At 39.8% G+C, this 23,895-nt stretch overlaps 1 protein-coding gene and 1 long non-coding RNA gene across 18 annotated transcripts in view; one reads left to right on the top strand and one right to left on the bottom strand.

Annotated features, from left to right (window-relative positions):
- Positions 1 to 15,918: 15,918 nt before the first annotated feature.
- Positions 15,919 to 20,676, bottom strand: LOC147655942 (uncharacterized). Its single transcript, XR_015279177.1, has 3 exons — positions 19,777 to 20,676; positions 19,242 to 19,736; positions 15,919 to 18,718 (listed from the first exon to the last, which is right to left on the bottom strand). It is a non-coding gene; the product is annotated as an uncharacterized LOC147655942 (long non-coding RNA).
- ZNF438 (zinc finger protein 438) overlaps positions 20,515 to 23,895 on the top strand; it is a 52,086-nt gene continuing 48,705 nt past the window's right edge. For 5 of the 17 annotated variants that reach the window (XM_086862657.1, XM_086862595.1, XM_086862670.1 and 2 more), the window contains exons 1-3: positions 20,660 to 20,737; positions 22,892 to 22,973; positions 23,461 to 23,514. Coding sequence is in view for 2 of the 17 variants with exons in the window: in XM_086862595.1 (XP_086718721.1) it covers positions 23,473 to 23,514 (42 nt within the window). In the remaining 15 variants the exon portion in view is untranslated. Of the gene's footprint in view, positions 20,738 to 21,092; positions 21,564 to 21,943; positions 21,994 to 22,891; positions 22,974 to 23,460; positions 23,515 to 23,895 lie in introns of those variants that run through there. The other 12 variants (XM_086862697.1, XM_086862622.1, XM_086862643.1 and 9 more) reach the window with 10 other exon arrangements.

Genomic DNA, 23,895 nt, shown 5'->3' with positions numbered 1-23,895 from the left:
GACTGGCTGAGGCTCAGATTACAGAGGTATTCAATGGGTATTAAACACACACTGATACTTTTTCAGGCAGGAATGACCTCTTGAATTTGGAGCTGTAAAATGCAGTTACTGTGTTTACTCAGTTAGAGGACAAATTGTGCTCCCCAGGTCTCATATTCTCAGGTTGGTTATAAACCTTTTTGTTTTGCTTATACTGTGTTCTGGGATTCAAATGGCACACCCTCCTGGGGTCTCTGCCTGTATGAGACTCTCCTGAAAAATATGACTTGATTGGGTCCTAGTTCTGCATCAGTCACCCCTCCAAATCTCTATGCCAGCTCAAGCAGTGTCTGATAATGGAGAAAACTCAGCTACAGAGAAACAGGGTTACCACATGAGATCATCCTTTTTTTATTCTAATATCTTCAAATGAGTCCATTTCAGGAATTAAGAATAATTCTCTTGGAGAAATGAAGTTTATATAGCCAACATAAACAAACCTACATCTGCTTCATGCCAGGAGAGGATAGAGGGAGAGATATTTCTTTTGCTACCAACATAGGCTCTTTTGCTTGAGTAGTATTTTTGGCAGATGCTACCATATTTAACTTCCCACAATGGCACTGTTTATTTAAGGCCAATATAAAACATCCCTGGCCCTTCTCTTAGATTTTTCAGCCCCTTGGTTGACTTTCATGTATCCTTTTAAGCACATTTTTATGGTGCCTTTGGAATCACTGCTCAGTGCCTTTAAACAAAATACTTCCAAACAACAAGAACTTCATCTTAGCAGGGTGAGAAAATAAGCTGTACATGGGCCACTGCTCGTGGATTTCACTACTTTCTGTTCTCACCAGTAGTTCAGAGGAACAAATAACTGCCAGAGCAGAGGTCTTCCTAACCAAGTACCTTGTCACCAACAAAGATCAGTTGTGATGATTTAGAGAAAAGTGTACAAAAAAGCATAATTGTGCTTTGCCTAATATATACTTGAGCTCCTGACAATCATTTTGTCCAAAGCTGCACTGTTTTATCAGACTGACCTAGGGGAAATTTAATTCCAGTTTTTGCACTCTGAATATTTGTGGTATAGAAAATACATTTGCAGCTGTAAATCTTCCCCAGATTTGCATTTGATTTTAAATCAAAGGTAAAAATGTAGCTGCAAAAATGAGTTTCAGATCTTTATAGGAAGTTTACTAGGTCCTTAGGGACAATGGCTTATGGTCAGCCCAACGGCCTCTGCTTTTTTCAGAACAGGGTTACTTCTCACTCCTTCCAGGCTGAAGCCCCTTCTCTACATGAGTGCAGTGGCACCATTTCTCTTTGTACCCATTATACCTAAGTACTGGTCTCAGGCTTCACAGGTGCCAGAGCAGAGCTATGCTCCAGCCTAAAAAAACATCCATCTAAAAGCCCCTGCCTAAAAACATCCATCTGCTAACCAAGCTGCCACAGGTCCTGACGAGCCACCACGGGCTGCCTGCCACGAGGCACTGTGGCCACAGCCACAGGACACCTCTATTCACAGGAGCATGCTGCTGCTGCTTTGGAGCTGGACAACTTGAGCAGTCAGCACTTCCCAGCCTGGCAGGGACAGCTGGGGAATGCATTCTTCAGCATTCTTGTCTCTTCAAGCAAATGTGTTGGAAATGGCTTTACAGTGGCCTACTCACATCCTGATTTTTTTCCCAGATGTGTTATTTCTGCTTAACAGTATTTACTGTTGGTATTTTGGTAAACCTCTGGCTACTCAGAGTTTCTAGTCATGCTTTTCTACCACCTTCCCCAGGTAAGAATATCACCTAATACTTTAATACCCTTTAATACTGCCACCATTTTTTTTCTCCTGTGCTGTCCTGTGAAATACTGTGGGTGCCAAACACAACCCAAACAGCCATCTGCAGAAACAGTGTCTCCCAGAGGAGGTGCAGAATGTGCACAAACATGTGCTCTGTTTTCCTAAGGACACCTGCCAGAATCCTGCTGATGCCCCAAGCATAGGAAAATATTTGGCACAAGCCACGTCTCCAAAGATTTCTCTCCTTGTAGGTAGTGGAAAATATTCCTTTCTTAACATACTTACTTCATTTTTTTCAGGTTCTCTCTATATAAGTGAATGCTTCTGTTGTTCCCTGCTGTGATGTCCAATAAGCACAGCCACTCATGGTTTCTCAGGTCTCTCAGAGCACTTATCCAGTCTCATTTTAGCTCCTGCCTCAAGGTGAGTGGTGTGAACTGTTGTTATGCTGCACTCTCCCTTCTCTGTCCTGCTCTTCTGAGGGTTTCTTTTTCCTCAGAAGGCTTCCCTTAATTCTTCTTCAGTTTTTTAAGTCCTTGGGCTTTCCAACAAATGCATCTTCTTAAAGGCACTAAGATTTTTTAAAATCATTAATGGATACCGCCTTCACCAATACACTCATGAATTGTGCTGAGGTGGTGGCATGATTGGAATACTAACAAAGGGAGTGTTAACTTACTTGGAAGGACAGGAAAGATTAGATATACTGCTCTGCATTCAAGGGTACACAGGTATGCTGGGACATCCAGAATGTGGAGAAATTTACTATCTCTGAGAAAGTAAAAGGGGAAAAGAATATGAAGGCTTTGATTGCAAGGATTTCAAAATATTAAACAAGGAAGACTTGAGGCTTTTTGTGCCCAAAAACAGCATCAGCCATAGGACAAGATATAATATTAATGAGGGATTTCAACAATCCAGGTATTCCTGTATATTCAGGTATTTATGGGACTTTTATGAAAGTCCCATAAAAATTAGAGGTTTTGTTTTTTTTTAAACCATATTATAAGATTATAGCAAAAAATTTAATTTCAACATTAAGTACTACTTTCAGTGGTAAAGTAGTATAAAGCTAGCATATATTGTTTGTGAGTAGGGACATCACAGATTTTACATCAATGGAAGTTTTTAGGAAAGACAGGAACCTGTCAGAAGTCATCTAGAAATAGTTACTATTAGTGGATAAAGCAGTGGGGTACATGACCTCTTAACTATCTTTCTAGGCATTTACTCAATTTTTATGGAACTGTGCTTCATTCATTAATCAACTTTTCAATTTGTACACATGCTCCCTTTATGTGTGTGTTCATCACATAAAGGCCTAAATCTTGCTTCTTTACCACCTTCTTTCTATGAATTTTTAGTATTAAAATTCATAGTGGTCCTGCTTTGGCTAGTATACCTCTAACCTCCTTAAAAATTGGAACTCTTCCACTTGCTTTCCCTGATTTTTGATTGCAACATTTTCCAGTGATCCTATAAAAAAAGTCTTCTGACTGAAAGTTTCATTATTGCTCTTTTCATTCCTGCTGGGCACACTTTCCAGACACTTAGAAACTTATACAGTGATGCTGTCCTTTACATCTTGCATCTTATTCCATGGACCAGCATTAATACAAGATAATGGGTGTTTACTTTTCAAAATATAATTATGAGAATGATCAGAAGACTGAAAGAGTGGCAGCAGGACTACACAGATTGAATGCATTTTCCTGGTACAGAAGCAGATGTTGTTCCTCTTTAAGATTTTCACTGGAGTTGCTTGCAAGGTAAGAGAGAGAAGCAGGAGGACCTGATGACTGAGGCCAGCTCCCCTCCTTTCCTTAACTCCACTGTTCTTAGCAATTCATTCTTAGAGATTTTGACTGGTGCTCAATTTCCCTAGCAGCAAAGTTCATATGTACTTGATTACTTACACAGGAGACAATTTAACCATGAAAACCTCATATGTGAGGGATTAGCTGAGGGCAAAGTAGGGCTCTTAAACTCTTAATGTAAGTATGGTCATGACAGCAGAGTTTGATTAAATTGAAACATTTCACTTAGCAAAGTATAGATTTAATTCTAATAATTTTAAAGGTGTCAAAAAGGAAGGGGTACTCATTTCACTCAGCACATACAGTCTGCACATCTGTCTCCCTGAGGGGAACAATGAACAAACCTTGCAAGGAAAAAATAAACAATTACTGTTTCTGTACACCATTCATCTTCTGGTACTTGCAGTTTTTGTGGACACATCTGCATGATTTCTACAAATCCTATTACAGCTCACATAGAGAAACGAGGTTAGTGATCTAAAGTTTTATTTGAGAAGCAAGACATGTTGTTGCTTTGTCTCAAGATAAAATGTAAGTATTAGAAGTTCTCTCTTTTATTTTTTGCAGATAAATGCTGTTGAGATGCTACTGCAATCTTTTTCCCATTGCAATGGTTTTGTCTATAACCATGGTTTTCATGCTTAATTTTTATGTTTAGCATCAGTCATGCAATTCCAATTGACATATGATTTGATTTTTCTGCTACATAAACCAATTTTACATCATGTAGTTCCAGTAACTGGGGCTACTCACGCCACAAGAAAAAGACAAAGCCCTTTTTTGTTTTCTTTAGTTTCTCTTTCCTTAATCACTTGGGCCAGATTCTCAGCTAATTTAATTTCCCTCTGTTATCTTCAGCTCTGTTGACATACTGTACTGGCAAAATTTGTAGTTCATTGTTACAGGTAAATTTCTAAATGAGACAGTTAAAATTTCTGTGTTTTCATTCTACTGAACTCTTTCCTCTGTGTTGAATATTTTGAGCTCACTTCCTGCCCTCACAGGCACTCACGTGATTTGCTAAAATAATGCATGTGAAATTGCTGGTCGAGCTTGCAAGATAGCTCCCTAAAAAAATAATCTTGAACTTAATGGTTGGATTTAAGAAACCTCATTTATACATTTTATGCAATGGGATAAATAACTGTTGCACTGTATTAAGAATTTATACTGAGAATTACTCAAGTGGAAGGTTTGAACTGCTTTATCCACCAGCTAAAAATCTATTTTCTTTTTACTTTCTTCTGCGTCATAGAGAAGGGGAAAAGCAAGGTGGAGTGCTGACTGGTTCTGACTTCAGCAACAGAGCAAACAGCCCCCTGTGTGTGTGAAGAGACAGAAAAGCGTGTGACCATCACCCTCCTACAATTGCACACAATTTAAAAGCCAGCCAGCAGCAGGAACAGGAAGAGAAAAGGTCACAAGAGGACAGTGTCCATGGCCAGCATCAGGTTTCACAGAAGGGACCATAAGGGAGAAAATGAAAAACATTTGGACTTAATTAAGGCACTAATCTGGAAAAATGAGGAACAGTTGAAAGCTGCAGAGTTGGGGCATTGTATAAACTTCTTTTCTTGATCACAAAGTAAGCTTGCAGTAGCTTCTGCTACTGAGAATAAGGGAGGAAGAGGTTGGTAGGAACTGGGGGTCTGAGGTCTCCCCTAGAGCACTGTGTTTTATAGGGAAGTAGCATCAATAAAGGCAAGGGAGGGAGTACAAAAGGAAAGGGGACTGTGAGAAAAATGACATACATTGCTTAGAGCTTTGCTCCCTAGCATAGTGCTTTCACATCTTTGAAAATATGTATTTCTCCTAGAAGTAGCTTTTCAGTTGTCATCTTAAATTTTCTGCTAGAAAATTCTCTGTGTGCTTATAAATAGTACATAAACAACAGGTAAATACTGAGTTATATAAAATAACATTGTAGACAATATGCACATATATTTGCTTGCATTTATCTCAAAAGAAAAAAGAAGTTGGCACAATACATCTGCAAAAAATGAAACAAAAGAAGACAAGAGCTGGAGTTCCTTCCAGCCTTTTCTGGCCTATCTGCACTACAGATTCAATTAACTAAAGGCAGAGGTATCTGATTTAGTCTCAGTCTTCTGTGTTTTGTCACTTGTTTGGATACAACAGCGTTAAAGAATAAAATCAGGGGACTTTCTCGCAGTCAGTGGCCCACCCATACTTCAACATGGAAAGCACACAGATAAACTGTAGTCCTGAGCATCCAAACAGATAGTGAGAATGCTCAACCTCAAATTGTGTCCTTTCAACAGCTGAAAACTGGCATTGCTATTCAGCAGGGAAATGCAGTACTGCTCAATATGGCACTAGCATAAATTCATGCATTAGAAGCTGCAAGTACACATCTAAGGGTATTGAATAATCAGGGATTATGGTTAGATGAGGGTTAAAATGGATGTTGAGTATCTAAATGCATAATTTCTTTTTTTCTTTGTGGTTATAACAAAGCCTAAGAAGAGTGTATTTTGTTCATGTGCAGAGACCAGGTCAGATTTGCTACCAGACTGAGTAAGCATGTCTTATGCAAAACTTTCTATGGAAAGAGATTACTCCAGGATTCAGGAGAGAGAAATGCTTGTGAGTAGAAAACAAAGGACATAGCAATCTTTTTTCTTTTTTTTTTTTTTAATCAGCTGGTTCTCACCCTTTAAATTCACATTTAATGAAGGGAAACAATTAATTATTAGTATAATCAAATGAGAAGTTGAATATTAGGCTATTTTTCCCATTCTAGTTTCCATACAAAATTCCTCAGCTATACCAGTTTGAGCACCCTTATGGCCATATCCTCATCTACAGAAACCTGGCTCCATTAAAAACAGGATGATGTTGCTTTATGTCGTAAAGGGGGTATGGCCCTCAGTCCAGCTATGTCTTCAGTTGAGTTTTGGGCCCTGATTTTCACACACTGTTTCATATGCAGCTGTTTGAGAAAACCTCTTTCAAAATGTGCACAGAAAGCTGCCCAAGTACCCAACAGTAGCCTGCATCTATTTTGCATGATAAATGTAACAGATAAAGACAAGATAAACTAGAATCAAAGTAACCTCTTGCTCCCTTTCCATTAACATACAGGAAAAGAACAGAACATTGATGTCTACTGAAATAAAGAATTATATAATAATATTGTTTGAGAAAAATGGAATAGAGATTTTTGATATATGTACTATTTGGTAAGGATACTTAGAAGTTTGTGGGTCTTGCATTAAAGTTCTTTTTAAATTATGTTTTGTGGCAATTCTTTCTAAAAACAGCTGTGGCATGTACTAAATAGTACAGTTGGTGCTTCAAAAAGAATCTGTGTCTGCAGTGGTCTGAAAATAAAATCCCACATCAAGGAGTTCACTACAAGTTAGCCCTGCTCACAGTCAAAGGATACTTATGCAAGGATGTGTGTGGAGTTATTTCTAAGCAATGCTTTTCCATGTAGTTATTTTGGAAATATGTTTATTTTCTCTTGTTTTTCCATAGCTGGTGAAATGTGCTCCCTTTCAGCCTCAGCAGAGTATTGGACAGGTGCACTGAAAGCCCCAAACTTTCAGCTGAAAGGTGCTTGCATGGTTCACTCAGCTGGTAGAGCTTATTCTGGTATCATTTAGGCCAGGTTTATGCTGATGGAACACCTTTGGGTGTAATCCAGGTCTTTTTGAACTCAGGGCTAATGGGGACAGCCAGATGAAATGAGGTTACAGAGAAAGCACTGGAAATACCTTAGCTATTCATACATTTGACTTAAGCCAAATGATCTAATTGTTGATGGGTTTCAGTAAAGTATGCACCAACTACTAAACTACTACTAAAGCCAACCAAGTCAATCTTGTTTTAATTTTTCTAAAGAGCCTTTTTCATTCATTTGAGTGGAGGAAATGGAACTAAAGGTTTTTACAGCTGAATTAGGATTTTAAAACAAGAGTAGATGTAGGGTGAAGGGAAGATTATAGTGAACTTCCCTGAAGTGTCCAGACTGCTAAGGAGCAGCTTCTGTTGCCACTGCCTCTGCCAGCCTGTGTAGTTACATGCCATCCTTATGCTTTATTTCCAAAAGCCTTATTAAGGTACTTTTTTGCATTTTCTTATGTTTTTTCTCACTGAGAATACCAGCAAGAAAGTTTTCTACTCCTTTTTTTGGCCCTTGAATTGGTTGGCAGCATTTTAATGTTTTAAGTAATGTCTGTGCCAGCTACACGGGAACTCTTTTTCTAAAACTCTGATGCTGTCTGAGGTAAAGCTAGGCAAAGATGCTATGCAGAAATCATTTATGCCCTGACATGCATGTGCATGGACTACTATAGAGGTCAGTCCTTCCCAAGTGCTCCATTTAGTTCCATCCATGAGCCACTAACCCAAACATTGAGAAGGCACTGTCAGAGCAAATGAAGCAGAAAAGCTGCTCCCAAAAATCAGTGGACACAAATCTCTCTCCTCTGCTTTCTGAAGAGATGCCAGTTCCTCCTGTGTATACACCTGGTAGAGCAGCACTGCTCAAAGAAACATCTCAATCTTCCATGGCAACAAGCCCAGAAGCTGATCTGCCAGCCTCAACCTGGTTAACTACTAACAGGCAGTAAGTGGGGGCAGCCAGCACCCAAAGAGCAAGGGTAACCTATTTCTTCTGCACTGGAGACAACTTTCATACTGCTGCTCTGGTGCTGCAACATTTAGGTGACTTCTAGGACACAGGTTTCTTGGGAGTTTCCTTTACCTTTCTGTCATTCTGCTAGGAGGCTCAGACATTGGAGTTTAGCTTCACCTATCCCAGGAGCTCTGCTAGCTGGCTCAGTCTATGAGCATGTTTCATATCATGTACAGCAGTTCCAGAAAAACTGTTTTTCAGTCCTTGTCTTTCTTCTTCTCTGTTAACAATATTCCCATGTGCTCAGAAACCTGATGAAATTACACTGCCAAACCAGGCTGCAGCCCACCTGCCAATGTGTGTACACTCTGATGGACACGCTCGGCAGCATCCCCTACAATGCCTGTCAGCAGGTCAAAAGTGATGCTGGCAAAATCAGCAGATGCCAGCACAGGAATCATGGGACTTGCTGCTACGTTTGAGTCCAGTCTCCAAATTTTTATAATTTCTGGTAGGCATCCTGGAATTCACCATTAGATAAACAACTATTGAATAGCCTCATGAAATAGTGGAGGATTTATTGATATATATAGATGGAGCTGTAAAGACTATATGATTAATAAGAAAAGCACCTTGACTGGGAAAAGAAAAGGTGGTATGTGTGCACTTCTGTTTAATCTCTTTAACTACTATAATTTCAGTGAATGAATAAACTAATCCAATGGAATAACCCCAAGCAGACATATCCAGGAATTTCCCACTGATGTCCCCCAAGGCATGTCCTGACTTTTAAAATCCTTTTTCTCTATTGCTTTGAAAAAAAGGACTTCTAATTCCATGCGCTTTATTATTTGGCCTGTTTCAATTGGAGTACCCTTGAAAAGCTTCGTTTCTTTCTCTCTTCTGTAGATAGAAGTTTTTATGTTAAAAATCAAAGCAGTTGTTCTTCCATATTCTGCTTTCATACTGTGTATATTTTATCATCCTAAATTTTACCAGTGCAAATTGTGAGACATGATGTCTCTGCATGGGGGAAAGGTGTAGTTATTTATACATAACTTAGAACATGCTTCAGTATGTGTTCCTAGCTAAATATATAAAAAAAGACAACTACCAACTCAACATCTCCTGAAAAATTAACATTCTCAATTCAGTGACATTTTTTATTATGCACCTTCATTTGGCTTAGTAGGCTATGCATGAAAGCATCCAATCTGGAATCATTAGTGACAGTTACTAAATTTCAGCTTTTGCCTTCTGTTTCCAGTACTTTTTAAGAAAAAAATTTCAACATAATTTTGACTATGTTTTCAAGTCTAAAGGACATAAATCATAAAAATATTAAACAGACATACATTTACATCAGAAGGTTTGGTTTCTTCTCAGATCCACCAATTTCACCTGTATAATACTACAATTATGTCTAAAAGGCTTATGCACAAAGTGTCAATATCTGTTAATTAGTGATGCTTTAAAAAACCTTTTTATGTAACATTTGGGAAAAACCTGGTGATAGAAAAGCATACGCTGTTTCCTTCCAAGAGTAAATTGAACTATGACTCCTTCACACTCAGCCTGTATTTCATACATGTAACTATAAACCCATTATAATTCATCTCTAGATACAGTGCTCTAACTCTCCATTTCATGTAACTTAAATTATGTAAAATGTGTGCTCATGAATTGAAAGATAGTTGTTGCTTTTTATAAAGAAAATAAACAGCAGGATATACGTTACCATTTCCATCACAGGGAGCTTTACTGAATAATTCCTTTGACTATGGTATGAAACATCCAACTTCAAATGTCAGTAACTGAAGTATGAACAGACTGGTGAAAGGTTTTCCTGACCAAAGATTCATCTATTCCAATATCCTACCTCCTAGCAGATACGCAGAGAAGAGCACAAGAAAAGCATATTTCAGTACTTCTTTGGAATACTCTCCCACTTTCCACAATTTGTGGCCCTAGGAATACCTGTTTTTTTTAAAAAAACCTTTTACTTCATATATCAATATGACATTTTTATTAAATAGAATAACATAGATACTATTTTTTATGTTTTATGCTTGCCCTTATTAGACTAATACTTTAATTTTATTTCACAAGCTGGAAAATTCTAGCTAGATTTCTTGTGCCAAACAAAAGTACCCTCCTCACTTTTTATACAGACACATCTTGCTGCTCTGGAACCAGCGTAGGGGTAAGAAGCTGTGGGAGACTTTGTTTCTCTCCTCTGAACCAGACACCACGAAGTTCCTGACATCAGACATCTCCTGTCTTCTCTCTTACATCTGCCAAGTAATTTGATGAGTGTACTAAATCTACCTTTATTTGTGTTGCCATTACTATGTGAACTATAATTGGTAAGAACACGGTAGGATATCCTGCATCCTTCTTGTGACATATTTTACCCTTAACCCAGGAGACAAATTACCAAAATGGTTCCATTTCTTTCTGTTCAGGACACAGATGTCTTGGCACAGGATTTGCACTGAAGAATCACAGCTCAGTATTATTGGTCTTTTCCTTCCTCTCACTGTTGGGCTGCTTATGGCCAAGAGCCGGATGGTCACAGGCCTCATAAGCTTCTTTTCTTAACCTGGCTGCCCACGGAAATGAGGTATTTGCAACACTGCTTTTCATCTGGTGGTGTGGTTTGTTTTGTTTTATTTCCTGCCTGCCAGTGTCCTGGTAGTAACAGAGGCTCCACAAAGGAACTTCGTCTACATCTGAAAGAGAAGCCTCAAAGAAAATTTCATTCTTACTGGTTTTGCGGCAATAAGCAGGTAGGGGAGAACAGCAAGATAAAATTGTGCCATTTGGGGGGATTAGTTGAACATAAATTGTGCCATATTTTAGGTGGCAGCAGCTGGCTGATGACCAGGTCAGCTCCAAGCATTGCTAGCCACAATACTGGTGTCCCTTGTAAGACTGGAAACGTCAGGATGGTCCTGAATGTGAAGGAGGTAGACAAATGTATAGGGAATCACAGTGCAGGAATTTTGAGACTACAGGAACACCTGGTTTTCTTGCCTTTTGCTACCCTTTTAAGAACATACTATTTATGGTTTTAAAGGTAAATTCAGGTTTTGCCTTTGTATAATTTTTCTATTTGAGGATCACAAGGATATGAGCATTAGATCATTTTTCCCCACACACCTGCTGAAATGATGCACTCACTGTAATTATAAAGAAAACATGTAAACTGGATTCTCTAATTTAAAGCAGCTATAGCTTTTCTTTGTGAACCTTATTCACTAACACATTTTTAATATATCTATGTACAAATAATACAAATGAAAAATACAGTAACAGTAAATGTATCATCTATGTAAAATACTCAGATAAGAAACTATGAAAATTGTTAGGCTTCTTCACCACTGACTGAAAACTATAATAGTTGGTTTCATATTTATGTGTGATATGAATCTTGAATAAAGAATAATAATAAATTTTTAATGCTCTTAAATATACTGATTTTCTAGGGGTTTCAGAGGACAGACTTCTGTTTAATCATATTTCTGGGCTGTTGCCAGGCTGTCACTATTCCCTAGAGTTGAATCTCTGGACATCTGAGGTTCTCCCCTGGAGCTGCATCTATAGACATTAAAGATTCAGAGTCGTTACATACCTTAAGCTAGGAGAGACAGGGGACTTGGTCCTAATTACAGCTTATGCCCATTTAAGGTTCTTTAAGCTTAATGCAGAAGCCTTGATGCAAATGAAAATCAGGTCCTCAGTCACTTCAAAAGTGCTCACAAAAAAGGTTAAAATTCTGTTTAACTTCCTCTTCTTATCAAAGTCTTGGAAAAAAAGAGCCTTTTCATAAGGACCAAGCGCTGCATGTTTAATCTGAAGTCTGCCGTTTAAAGAGGGTGATTGATTTTTCCACATTAAGGGCAAAATAGCAGGAAATCTGTGCCTCACTAACTCTTACACACATACCTGCTAGCAACTGAGAAGCTCACTATTCAAATCAAAGTGGGATTTCTGGGTTTTAACTGTAGCACTTGAAGGGCTCAATTCCTTTGGGTTTGTCTTAAATTAAGAGCCAGAAATTATTTCCCCATGAGACTTCAAGTTAGATCTTTGCCAAGGCCATGGGTCACTTGATTGCATCCAGAAGTTTACTCTATACTTAGCTGGTGATGTGTCGATGTGATGAGGTTTCAGCACATGATACTTTATAACAACTGAAGCTGGTTCCCATGATTTTTTAAATTCAGTTGGGGAATAGCAGTACATAAAATCTGACTACAGTTTTCAGGATTTTTTCCCCCTTCTTATAGTTTATAAGCATTTGTATAGTTATGTAAGCATTTACAGGAACCTATGATTTCTCACTTTTATCTGTACACCACAGAAAATGGAAATGAAAAATAAAACTGCCATGTAGATGCGCTGCTGTGAAAAAAACTACTACTAATTAAATGTGGAGTAAGTGACTATGATAAAGCCCCTTGGTAACATGCCTGGTGACTGTGGGACAAGAGGTCATGCTTCACATGCCAAGAATGACAGTGAGATGCTACAAGGGTTTGAGAACCAGTTGGAGAGTCAGTTCTCTAGTTCAGTGACCTCACTTCAGTGGGAACTGCATAAACACAGAAGTCAACCAAATAAATTTAGAGGTATTTATAACTCTCTTGTGCAGTGAAGTACACTGAAGACAAGGGATGTAGAAATTACAGACTGCCAGTAATGGTAAAAGAAAACAACAACAAACACAACTTTAAATATATATTATAAAGAGCAGACAAGGAAAAAAATCTTTCCAGAGAAGAATTCCAGTAGCTCAGCGACACTCAGCTTTTTCACACCAGGATCCTTTTCCTATATGGTTTGCCTCAAACAGAAGCCTCCGTCTTAATTGTCAGTCTGGGTAGAACAGCCTGGCTGGGATTCTCTGAGAAACCCTTCAAAAAACATTAAGGCTTCTTTGCCTCAATGCCTAACTGGAAAAGTAGAATACAGTTTTCTTGCTCACTGAGTGACATACAGATAAAGTATTCAAATTAATTATTAGAAATGATAGAAAGAAAATAGCAAGAACTGCCTGAAGAGGTCCTAAAGGACTATTTTAAATTTCTTGAGATTAAAATGACAAAAATTATTTGTAGCCCAATCTCCCACGCATCCCATTCCCATACACTCTGCAGATACTTATAGGATGGTTTAAAACAAATCCAGATTGCAATTTTCGTTAAAACCAATGGTCTGTCCTGTGATTCAAGAGCAATTTGTTCATCCTCAATGCTGCAGCTCTGCTAGACTTAGCTGCATGTGTGCCACCTTTGCACTCCCAGAAAGTCTGGTCTTCCAGAAGGAAGGTAATTGTACCCTGGCACAATTATCTGCAAGAAGTAAAGTCCCAATGTGCAAGTCTTCTGCATTATGAAACTGAAACAGAGGGGCACTTCCTTGTATTACATAAGAGACATATTGCAAAACACACACACAAATAAAGATTTTTATGAGAACATGTGATAAACCATCTAGAAAGCCAACAGTGTATCCATGCCATCAGGTGTTAAAAGCATGGCTGTCTGTTCCTGCTCTACTCACTGCCTTGAAGAATCTCTCTGTGAGCTGCAGTGTTCATTCAAAAATTTATTCTTACAAAGCATCTCCTCATGGTCAGCATAACACCTTCATGAACTAACTCAAAATTCTAAGCAAAAGCAATTTAATTATTGTCTCTGGAACACAGCATACTCTTGCTACACAACATTGCTAGAATAAGATACATAGTGGTCAAATATGTATTGCAGTTACAAAGGGCTTTCACTGAAAAAAGAGGTCATATTTGATTTTTCTTTCAGTCTTCCAGTATTTGTCCCTCTTTTCAAGCTTCATTGACAGCGCTACAGGAAGTTTCACAGCAAATACCTTTTATCCCCTAGGATGCATAGCAGCTGGGCTGGCTGATGGACTTACAACTCTGCACATTTTTCAAATGTTTCCTTGACTGCTTTTTAGGAACAGCTATTTCTATAAATCTTTTGTTACTTCTAAGTTGTCCAGCCTTTATGGAAATTCCTTTCTAAGTGAATATGAAACAGTAACTTGACTACTTCTGAATCACTAATTTCTGTCATTCCCATTTAATCTTGTGCTTATTTTCAGTTTCCCTTCGCCTTTGTTACTCCGTTTGCAAAAGCTTATTTTCCCCGCATTTTTAAGTATCATTTCACTTTTTTCTATCATCTCATTTAAAAAATATTTTTTGTATATATTTCTCTTATTTTTTCATTTTCAAAAAGTCTGCAATTTTTAAAGTCCTTTTTGTAGAGGCTTTAAAGAGGATTTTTAGTCCACAGTAGTAGTAAAAAACATTTTGTGATACTAAAAGAAGGGAGTTTGCTTCTTCCTGCTTGCAAACCTGCAGATTTCCTCTCAGTCATGTGTGTTTCCTTGGCTTCTCATTAAGAAAAACAAAAAAAGAGACAAGAACTATGTGTTCTTGGCTTGTCACAGTATTTTACTACCTTGAAGGACAGAGATCAACTTGTTGGGCACAAAATGAAAACTTTAGAACAAGCAGCTTGTGGGTTTTTAAAAATAATTTTTATTTGGCATCACCAGTCAAGCCTTTCATGTTGCTGAAATCTATTGCTGTCTCTGAAAAATCAGTCAACCTAAGCTGGAACAAAAACAGCTCAAAGAGAGATTTTTCTTACTTTATGATTTCTTAGAAGCTTTTGAAAGTGTCACCTCAAAAGAAGGATAGTAAATACTTAAAATATGTTCCTACTCTCTTCCATAAAGCAATAATAAAGGACATAAATTCTGGCCTTCACAACACAAAAGCTACGTTGAAAGAATTTCAGGAGGTTGAGAAATCATGTCCTGAGAACTTAGGAAATTCCAACCAGCCTGATTTTGGCTTTAATACTCTTGATGATGATACAGTTCTTAATTATGTGTGTCCATCTTTTTAAAAAAAAACAGAACAAGGGGTGGACTAAATAAGCAATTACAGTGTATTTACTTTCCCTTTCTGGCCAAAAACCATACAGAGTGCTGTTGTTTTGACTACTGTGCTGACCACCAGCAGTGACAGATTTTCATCTTCTATGCAAATGTTTTTGGCCTTTAATCTGCAGATATGTATTATTGTAAGGGGAAATATGAAAATTAAACATCTCTAATCCATTCCAAGGTTTGGAATAGGGTGTGTTCATGTGTGCACGATTGTTCTGCTTGCTGTCCATGGATTTGTCCTTCCTCCTACCTACTCCTGCATGTCTATCTTGTCCCACTTCAGCAGACTGAAGTTTTTTTACATCACTTATGGGACTCTGCCCAGTCTCAGTTTTCTTGTCCCAGTCTGTTTCAAGATAAGATCAAAACCATTATCTGAAAACCTCCATTCAGCCACCCCCTAACACTAGAGGTGCTTGAGCTCATATATCTGTGGTAGTGCTGTAGGGTCCTCTTAGAGTCAGAGAAGAAACAAGAACTTACAGGGCACCATCACTCTGAGACTGTGGGAGTTAAACTGCAGTCTAGACCTCTCTGACACATTGTCTTAATATGCATTCACTTAGAATCTTACACAAAGGTGTTTCTTAGTATTAGCTGTCCATTTCCAGCAGCATTTGTTCCAGGCTTTTTTCTTCTGATTTTTCTGAGCTGTAGATTTTGATCTGCTCTGTCCCTTGGATTTTCCCCCTGTATTTATTTTAGTTGCTTATTCTGCTTATTTGATCTGAATCTTGGCTTCTTTATTGTCTTAGTTGGCATTTCTCCTTTTTTTTTTTTTTTATTCCAAAAGCAGTGTTTCAGCACTTAAATGTCTGACAGGTTAATCATGACAAAAAGGAATGTACTTAAATCTCATTATATTTTTCAACTTCAAAGAGTTTTGCTCATATTTATTAATGTATCGTCACAATATTTAAGTCAGAATTACCACTGCTGTTTCAAAGGTAGCTGAACTGAGGTGCAGACATTAAAGCTTAAATCTCTTATACATTTAAAAAGTACAAATAGTCAGCAGGAGGCCTAATCTATAGGAAGCAGAAGTCAGGTACTAAGAGGTTTTTCAAAGCTTGTGTTTGGTATTGTCCAAATTTCCCAACTTCTTTGAGTCTGTGCTCTAGTGCAGTGGATTCATCATCTTTAAATAACAGTGTTCTGAAGTACTACAAGCTTAACTACCTACACCAACACCAACCTAATGATTCTCTGCCTGGTGTAAAGCAACTACTATGCAGTAATACCTTACTGCATGTGGGAGGATTTTCTTTACAGGTGATGTAAAATTCCTCCATGTAGACTGATGTGCAAAAGAGAACAGTAGGGTCACGATTAATGTTCTAGAACTTCCCGGATTACAGGAGGGTGGGAAGTGTTACAGTTGTCTGTTGCTGCTACTGTCCCCATAAAGGCTCCAATTCACAGCACCACAGAACACAGTGGTTCACCTCTTTATGACCACATTTTGGCATTTCCACTTGCACTGACACATGGCAAAAGAACTGCTGTAAAAACACCTCTATTGATTTAATTCTGAAAATATACCACATTGCTAAATACAAAAAAATTAATGTGGGCATTGCAACTATGGATTTTTTATTACCCCAAATTCTAAGTAGTGCACATTAATACTGTGCATCATAAAATTCTTGATCATGTGGGTATAGTCTTCAGTTTATCTCATAATACACTACCACTCTTCTAAATCATTGCCAATGTAATCTTTAAAACAGTAGCTCTTTGTCCACTCTAGGTTTTGTAAAAAGAGAAAGTATTATCTTCATCAGATATCACAGCTTTCATTTTTTTCTATGGTATTGTTTATTGGTGACTACAGTCTGCTTACTTTCAATTCTAAGCAGGAACTCATTCTATTACTTTGCTTTCAAGAAAAACTCCTTCACAAAAGCCTGTAAAATAAGATTGAGATCACTGACACATTTCTCTGAAAAATATTTGGGAAACACTACTACTGAATATTATAAGCTCAGATATTGAGGTACCATACCACAAAAAATATTTTCTTCAACTAGTCACAATGAATCATTTTTCCCAGTACAGCTACAAAGTTTCTACAGTATATCATGAAGTAAGACTTGAGGAAAATTAATACACTCCTATTAGAAGTGACTGATCTTTTCTGTGAATACTGAAAATAGTCTAAATATGAAGTTTATATTGTCATCAGATCTCTTTTCTTTTTCACCAGCAACAGATAAATCCACTGTAGCATTTTATTTTATTTTTAAGCAAAAACTAATAGTTTGTAAAGGCACAAACACAGGTGCACATTGGAAAGCATATCTTGTGTCTCTGCAAGTGGCATGTAATATATATCAAGAACCATCATATGCTCCTTATGCCACATCTGTGGTACAGAAAGGCAGTACATACAATGGATATAGTAATACTTTTGCTTAAGCAACAGTAAGGACTTGTATAAATCCAAAAGAAATGCAATTATAACACCATTTGGAAGACTCAGCTTCATATTCACTGTATTTGATAAGCTCTGTAACTGCAAACCACTTCAGCTTTAGTAGGTACATAAAGATGAAGAATAAGTATGTTTATTTTTAAACTTCAGTTCCTGTTGAAGTTGTCAATGACTTTTAAAGGAAGTATTCTGAAGCACCAGAACAGTTACTTTAGATGCAGAACTTCCAAGTGAACACATGACTGAAGGGAAGTATCATATCATAAATGTTCCGAAATGACTTTGAGCCAGTGGGCCTGTTTTATCACCACAAATTTCATTTGCCAAGATGGAGTTACTGTATTCACAAAACTGTGCTTGTGTTCAGAATCCCTAATTCTAATTCACATTTTATTTCAGGAAATCTGAGTTCAAAAAGAACCTAAACTTTTAACTTCTTTTTATTGTTTGGCTACATTAGAAAAAAGTGTCAGGTACTGTTTCCTTAGATGTCACTCTGCAGTGAGCTGCAGAAATGGGTTTTCAGAAAACTGCACAAATATTTTAAATATGTTTCTAATTGTTAGCATACTGTCTTCATCTATACAGTTGAAATTCCTGCCTTAGGTACACGTAAAGAAATGTGAATATTTGGAAGACATCCAAAGACATATTTCTTCTATTTTCTCCCACACGGATTTCTTTTGCTACTTTAGGTGCTTTTTGGACTTATTATCACAGCAGCATCATGATGCTAATTACATGATAGCAAAACCATCAGAATTAAATGCTTAGCTTAACACCACTTCCTCCTTTTCCTTACTCCCACTTCCCACAAGCTGTTTCAATGCTTTTCCACAGATTCTTTGTTCCAGCTGTGGCTAGGGGATCCCTGTCACCTTTTCTTCCAGCAAAGGGCTATGGCAGAAAGCTGTGCTGAGTGCAGGCTCATGGGAGATGGAGGTGTCCTGGCAGAGCACATGCAAGAGGAGCTTGTGAAGATGGAAACAGTCTTGCATCACAAGATGAAACTGGAAAAGGATGTGGCCTCAATGGTACACAGAAGTGTGCAGTTGAAGTGGTGCAGACAGAAGTCCTTTTCTTTCCCACAAGTAACACTGTGGTAGAAGAGATGTAAAGAAGGTAAAGAAGAGGGGTCATTTTTTTTTTAAATTCCGGATGTTATTTCTCTTTTCTTTTCACACCTACATATTCTATCTACACTTCCCTTCTTTCTTCTGCACCTTCCCAAATAACTGCCCAAATAACTTCTCTTTTCAGCCTTTTCTTAAATCCCATATTATCCTTTTTCTGTCAAACTTTCATTTTTCCTTTCAGAGAACCACAGAATTGCAGAACTATTTAGATTGGGAAAGACTTTAAGACCATCAAGTCCAACTGTTAACACAGCACTATGAAGTCCAGCTAATATACAACATCCCTAAGCCAAATGTCTTTAAGCATGTTTTAAATACTGCCAGGGATGGTGACTCCATCACTGCCCCTGGCAGCCTGTTCCAGGGTTTAACAACCCTTCTGGAAATTCTTACTAATATCCAATCTAACCCTCCCCTGGTGAAATCTGGGGCCATTTCCTCTTATTCTAGTTCTTGTTACTTGGCAAAAGAGACTGACACCCACCTGGGCACTCACTGGCTCATGTTCAGCTGCTGTCCACCAATACCACCAGGTCCTTTTCCACCAGGCAGTTTAAGCTGCTCTTCCCCCAGCCTGTAGCACTGCAGGGGTTGTTGTGACCCAAGTGCAGGGTCTGGCATTTGGCCTTCTTGAGCCTTGTACCACTGGCCTCAACCCATTCATCCAGCCTGCCCAGATCCCTCTGCAGAGCCTTCCTACTTTCCAGCAGATCAACACTTCTGCTCAGCTTGTGTATGCAATTGAGGGTGTTCTTGGGTCTCCTCAATCAGACCATGAATAAAAATATTAAATGTGCCTGACCCCAACACTGAGCCCTGAGGAACACCACTGATAATCAGCTGGATGTAGGTCTATTCACCAACTCTCTCTAGGCCTGGCAATCCTGACAGTTTTTTTACACAATGAAGAGCACATCTGTCCAAGCCATGGACAGCCAGTTTATCCAGAATGCTGTGGGAAATGGTGTCAAACGCTTTACTAATGGCACAAAGGCTACTAATGTGGTAGACACATCCACAGCCTTTCTGTCATCCACTAAGTGGGTCACCCTGTCACAGAGGAGCAGATCAGTCAATCAGGACTTGCCTTCAATAAACCCATGCTAGCTGGGCCTGATTACCTGTACATGCTGTGTGAGGCTGTGAGGATGCTAAAGATTATTTGCTTCATCTCCAAACTGAACTTTCCCTGTCACAACTTTGAGGCCATTTCCTTTTGACCCAACACTTGTTACATGTGAGACTGGCCCCTACCACACTCCAACCTCCTTTTAGGTAGTTCTAAAGAGCAATAAGGTCCTCCCTGTTCCTCCTTTTCTCCAGACTAAACACCCCTAGCTCTTCCAACTGCTCCTCATCAGATTTGTCCTTCAGATGCTTCACCAGCTTTGCTGCCTTTCCCTGGACATGCTCCAGCACCTGTTTTAAAATGAGGGCCTCAAACCCAGTACTTAAGACACGGCCTCACCACTGCCGACTACAGAAGCACAACCACTGTCCTCATCCTCCTGGCCACACTATTGCTGATACAGGCCTGTATGCCGCTGGCCTTCAAGTCGGCTCATGTTCAGCCATCTGCGCTCCTTCTGACCCAGTGCTTTTTAAGTCCCTTACACTTATTTTCCACCAAAACTCCTGTACTTTTCAGATTCTTTTTTTTTTTTTTGACCTGCCTCTCGAAACCCCCCATCCCACCGCCTGAAAACCATCAGTTTCGGGGACCGGCTGGGAGCGCAGCTCCCCCCGCGACCACGGGCGGGTTGGGACGGCCTGGAGGGAAGGCCTCACTCAGCACAGAGGTGCCCGAGCCCGGCGCCCCACATCCCCGGAGCAGCACCGGCCGCACAACAAGCCCCGGCCCCACCGCCCCTTTCCCTCCGGCAGCCCCCGCCCGCCGGCGGCCCCGCCCCTGCGCCTTCCCGCGGGGGTGACGCCGCGGCCCCGCGCCGCGGAGGCGGGACCCGGGCACGGCGGGCGTTCGTAAGTTCCTTCCCCCCGCGGCGGTGGGGCCGCGGCCCGGGCGGGGGGCGGGCGGCGCCGGGGCGCGGCTGCCCCGCTCTCTCTCCCCGCCTGCGGAACCGGCTGGCGGCGCCGGGCCGGGGAGCAGGAGGCGGAGGGGTGGTGGCTCCCGGCGGGACGGGCGCCTCCTCTGGCCCTGACTGTGAGCTCGAGGGGTTCCTGGCCGGGCGCTGCGGCCGGAGCTCCGCGACTGCGGGGCCTTTCGTTCTCGTGTGTGTCACGGCACAGCTGGTCCCGCGGCTCGGCCGAGGCGCCGGGCAGCGCGGAGGGCTCGGCAACGTCCCCCGGGCCGCCGAGGTGTGTGCGGGGCCCGCCCGGCCCCCGCCGCGGAGCCCGGGAGCGGCGGTGCGGGGCCTGCAGCGCTCGGCCGGGGGCGCCGTGTGAGCTCAGAGCCAGCACGGGCACCCGAGCCCCGGGCCGGGGCTGTCACAGCGAGGCCCGGGGTATCATCCCCCGAGTGCGGAAACTGCGAGAGGGCGTCACTGCCGCTGCCGCTTCTGATGTTATAATAAAGACCTGCGGAAAGGCCGCGTGTGACCTACAAGTTCCTACAAGTCACGACGGTTGCTTGTGCAGCTCACGCTTTTTTCCGTGGTGGCCGCAGAGCGTGACCTCTGTGAGGGGAGGCAGCGGGTGCCTGCAGGTTCTGTGGCGCTGGGCCGTGGCAGCGTTTGGCTCCTGTGCGGCCCCTGCCAGTGTGAGTCAGAGCTGTGCGCCGAGCTCTTGACTCCGAGACCTGAGCGATGTTTCATAACCTTGCTGCTGCTTCCATAAAAGTACAAATACGGTGCGCAGTGCTCTCGGGCTCCTTACGCTTTGGAAGGAACTGACAGCCAAAGGGGTTTTGTCCTGTGGTTGCAGGAATGGATACAGTAAATGGGTCTACTGTTTGTGTGTAACTTACAGAGGCTTGTTGGCTTATGAATCCATAAGATCTTTCAATAATCACTTCAGGAACATAGAACTTTTAATAATCACATCAGGAACATGTCCCAGTTCCAAGTGATCAGATGTATCTGGCATAGATTATACAAGGATGTAGAAGGAGGGAAGCATTTTAAACGGCGTAAGAGAGTTTTCAAAAGACTGTGCAAATGTCTGCAGTGTGGCAGATTTGAAACATTATGAATGATTGTCTTGTTTCAATTTATTTTTCCCAAAAGTCATGCTCTATTGAAAGATTTACCTAGTTCTGTGCCTAAATTAAGATTGATGTGGTATGTCTTGTGCTCAATTCCTTTCTACTCCAAGTTAACTTTTATTGAAGCATTTTAATGTGTATTAAAGTCTCAGTCAACAGCCTAGCCCTTAAATGCTGTAGAGTTAAGCTAATTATAGTCTTGAATTCTCTTGTCCTGATATATTTGAACCTGTAATAGGCCATTAAAAGTGGTCTTTCATGTTATTATTTCTTAATAAAAAGGGAAGAGGAGGATAACATAGGGCAAATGCACAGCTCCCTTGGATTACAGTAGTTTATGTGCAGGTTTTTTTTTTCCCCACGGAACTATTCAGCAATCAAAATACTGAGCTGTTGTTCTTCTGTTTGTTTGTTTTTTCAATAACCTGATTGTAGCTAGTTATTTTTAGTAGTAGTTTAAGTCAATCTTTTTCAAAGTTATTTTTATGTAAAACAAAATACATGAGGGATGAGTGCATATTTTTTTCTGCTTCAGTAGCTAGAAGAATGGGATTTTTTCCAACTTGGAGGTTGTCAAAAGACAGAAAGGAAGAGATAGAAAAAAGTATATGACAAGTCATATGTTTAAAATATTTTTTGTAATGATCTAATGTTCTTACTATTTAATTACAAAGATATTCTTGGGTAATGATAACTAGAGGATCAGAAGAAAACTAGCACTATGCAAATGTTTTTAGCTTTTGGGCAGGCTGTTAAAGAAATAGATTGTGTGCTATCTGAAGTTGCAATTGAAGTGTTTTTCAAAGCATTTAATGAAGAAAATACTAGTTTCTTATGTTTCCTGCATCTCATTTGTGAGTGAGAATGTCAGAACTAGCAATGATGGGGAGAGCATTGATGAGATATTTCTGACTTTCTCACATGAAGCCTTAGAAATTTATAGTGATTGTCACACATATGTTTTTGATGTACAGGTTCAAGGATTATGTTGTGCTAGGTGGGAGGAGTGTTCTTCATCAGTGACTTCAACTGTTTCAAGCATTTTTATGTGCTCAGGTAAAACATTTATAGAAGTGGTTTAATGTTTTAAATGTCTGTATGAAATTGGTGATGGTTTTATATATTTTTTTGCACCTAAGGAGGTAGATGGTCAGGTCAAAGTGATATAGCCAAATGCTGAATGTAGAACTTGGATTGGAAGCTGACTGGAAATATTACTGCAGTTGCAATTAAAGAAACTTTGGAGTTTTAAAAGTGCATGGGAAAATCAGAAATATAAGAACTTTTATCAGTTATTTTGGCAATATTTATTCTGATATTTATTAGTGTTATCTCTAGTCTAAAGTCTTGTTAATGTACAGTATGCCTCAGAGGAGATGCTGTTGTATTGTGGGTACACATGTTTGAGTAGAATTTTTGTTTATTTACCGCTTCCTAAAATGTTTATCTCTTCCATTAAATGCAGTTTTCTGTCCTTTGCTAGCTATATTTCCTAAGATATTGGAACTTTGTTTTTGTTTGTTTTTTTATTTCCTTGAAATAGGAATTAAGGTGGATGAAATGTTTCATTGATCATAGCAGGAGCAGGACGTATAAGGTGGGTATGTTTAAAGATTATAGTTAATATCTTTGCAGAGTATTTTAAATTTTGATTCTGTGTCCATCTGAACACAAAGACAGTTTTTGCCTCTGTGTTTGACTTGCTATTTACATGCTCATTTAAAATTCTTTAAGGTCATTGAGGGTGTACTCCATTGGGCTTGTACACCAGTGAAACTAATTGTTTTCATAATTTCTATAAAAGATATTAGTTGTTCAGTGGTATTTTTAAAAATCCCCCCTGCCCCCCCTGAGACTGCATCTGCCCAGCCGTGGTCCAGAGAGCGGGGGAGTTAATACAGCAAGGACTAGGGATACAAGGAGACTCTCTTCTGGTGGGATGAAGCTCCAGCTTTAGTCAGAAGATGTCTGGCAGGAA

The sequence above is a fragment of the Cyanistes caeruleus genome, chromosome 1 (genome assembly GCF_971803275.1).
Source record: "Cyanistes caeruleus chromosome 1, bCyaCae1.hap1.1, whole genome shotgun sequence".
NCBI lineage: Eukaryota > Metazoa > Chordata > Aves > Passeriformes > Paridae > Cyanistes > Cyanistes caeruleus.
This window is presented reverse-complemented; position numbering and strand designations above follow the sequence as displayed.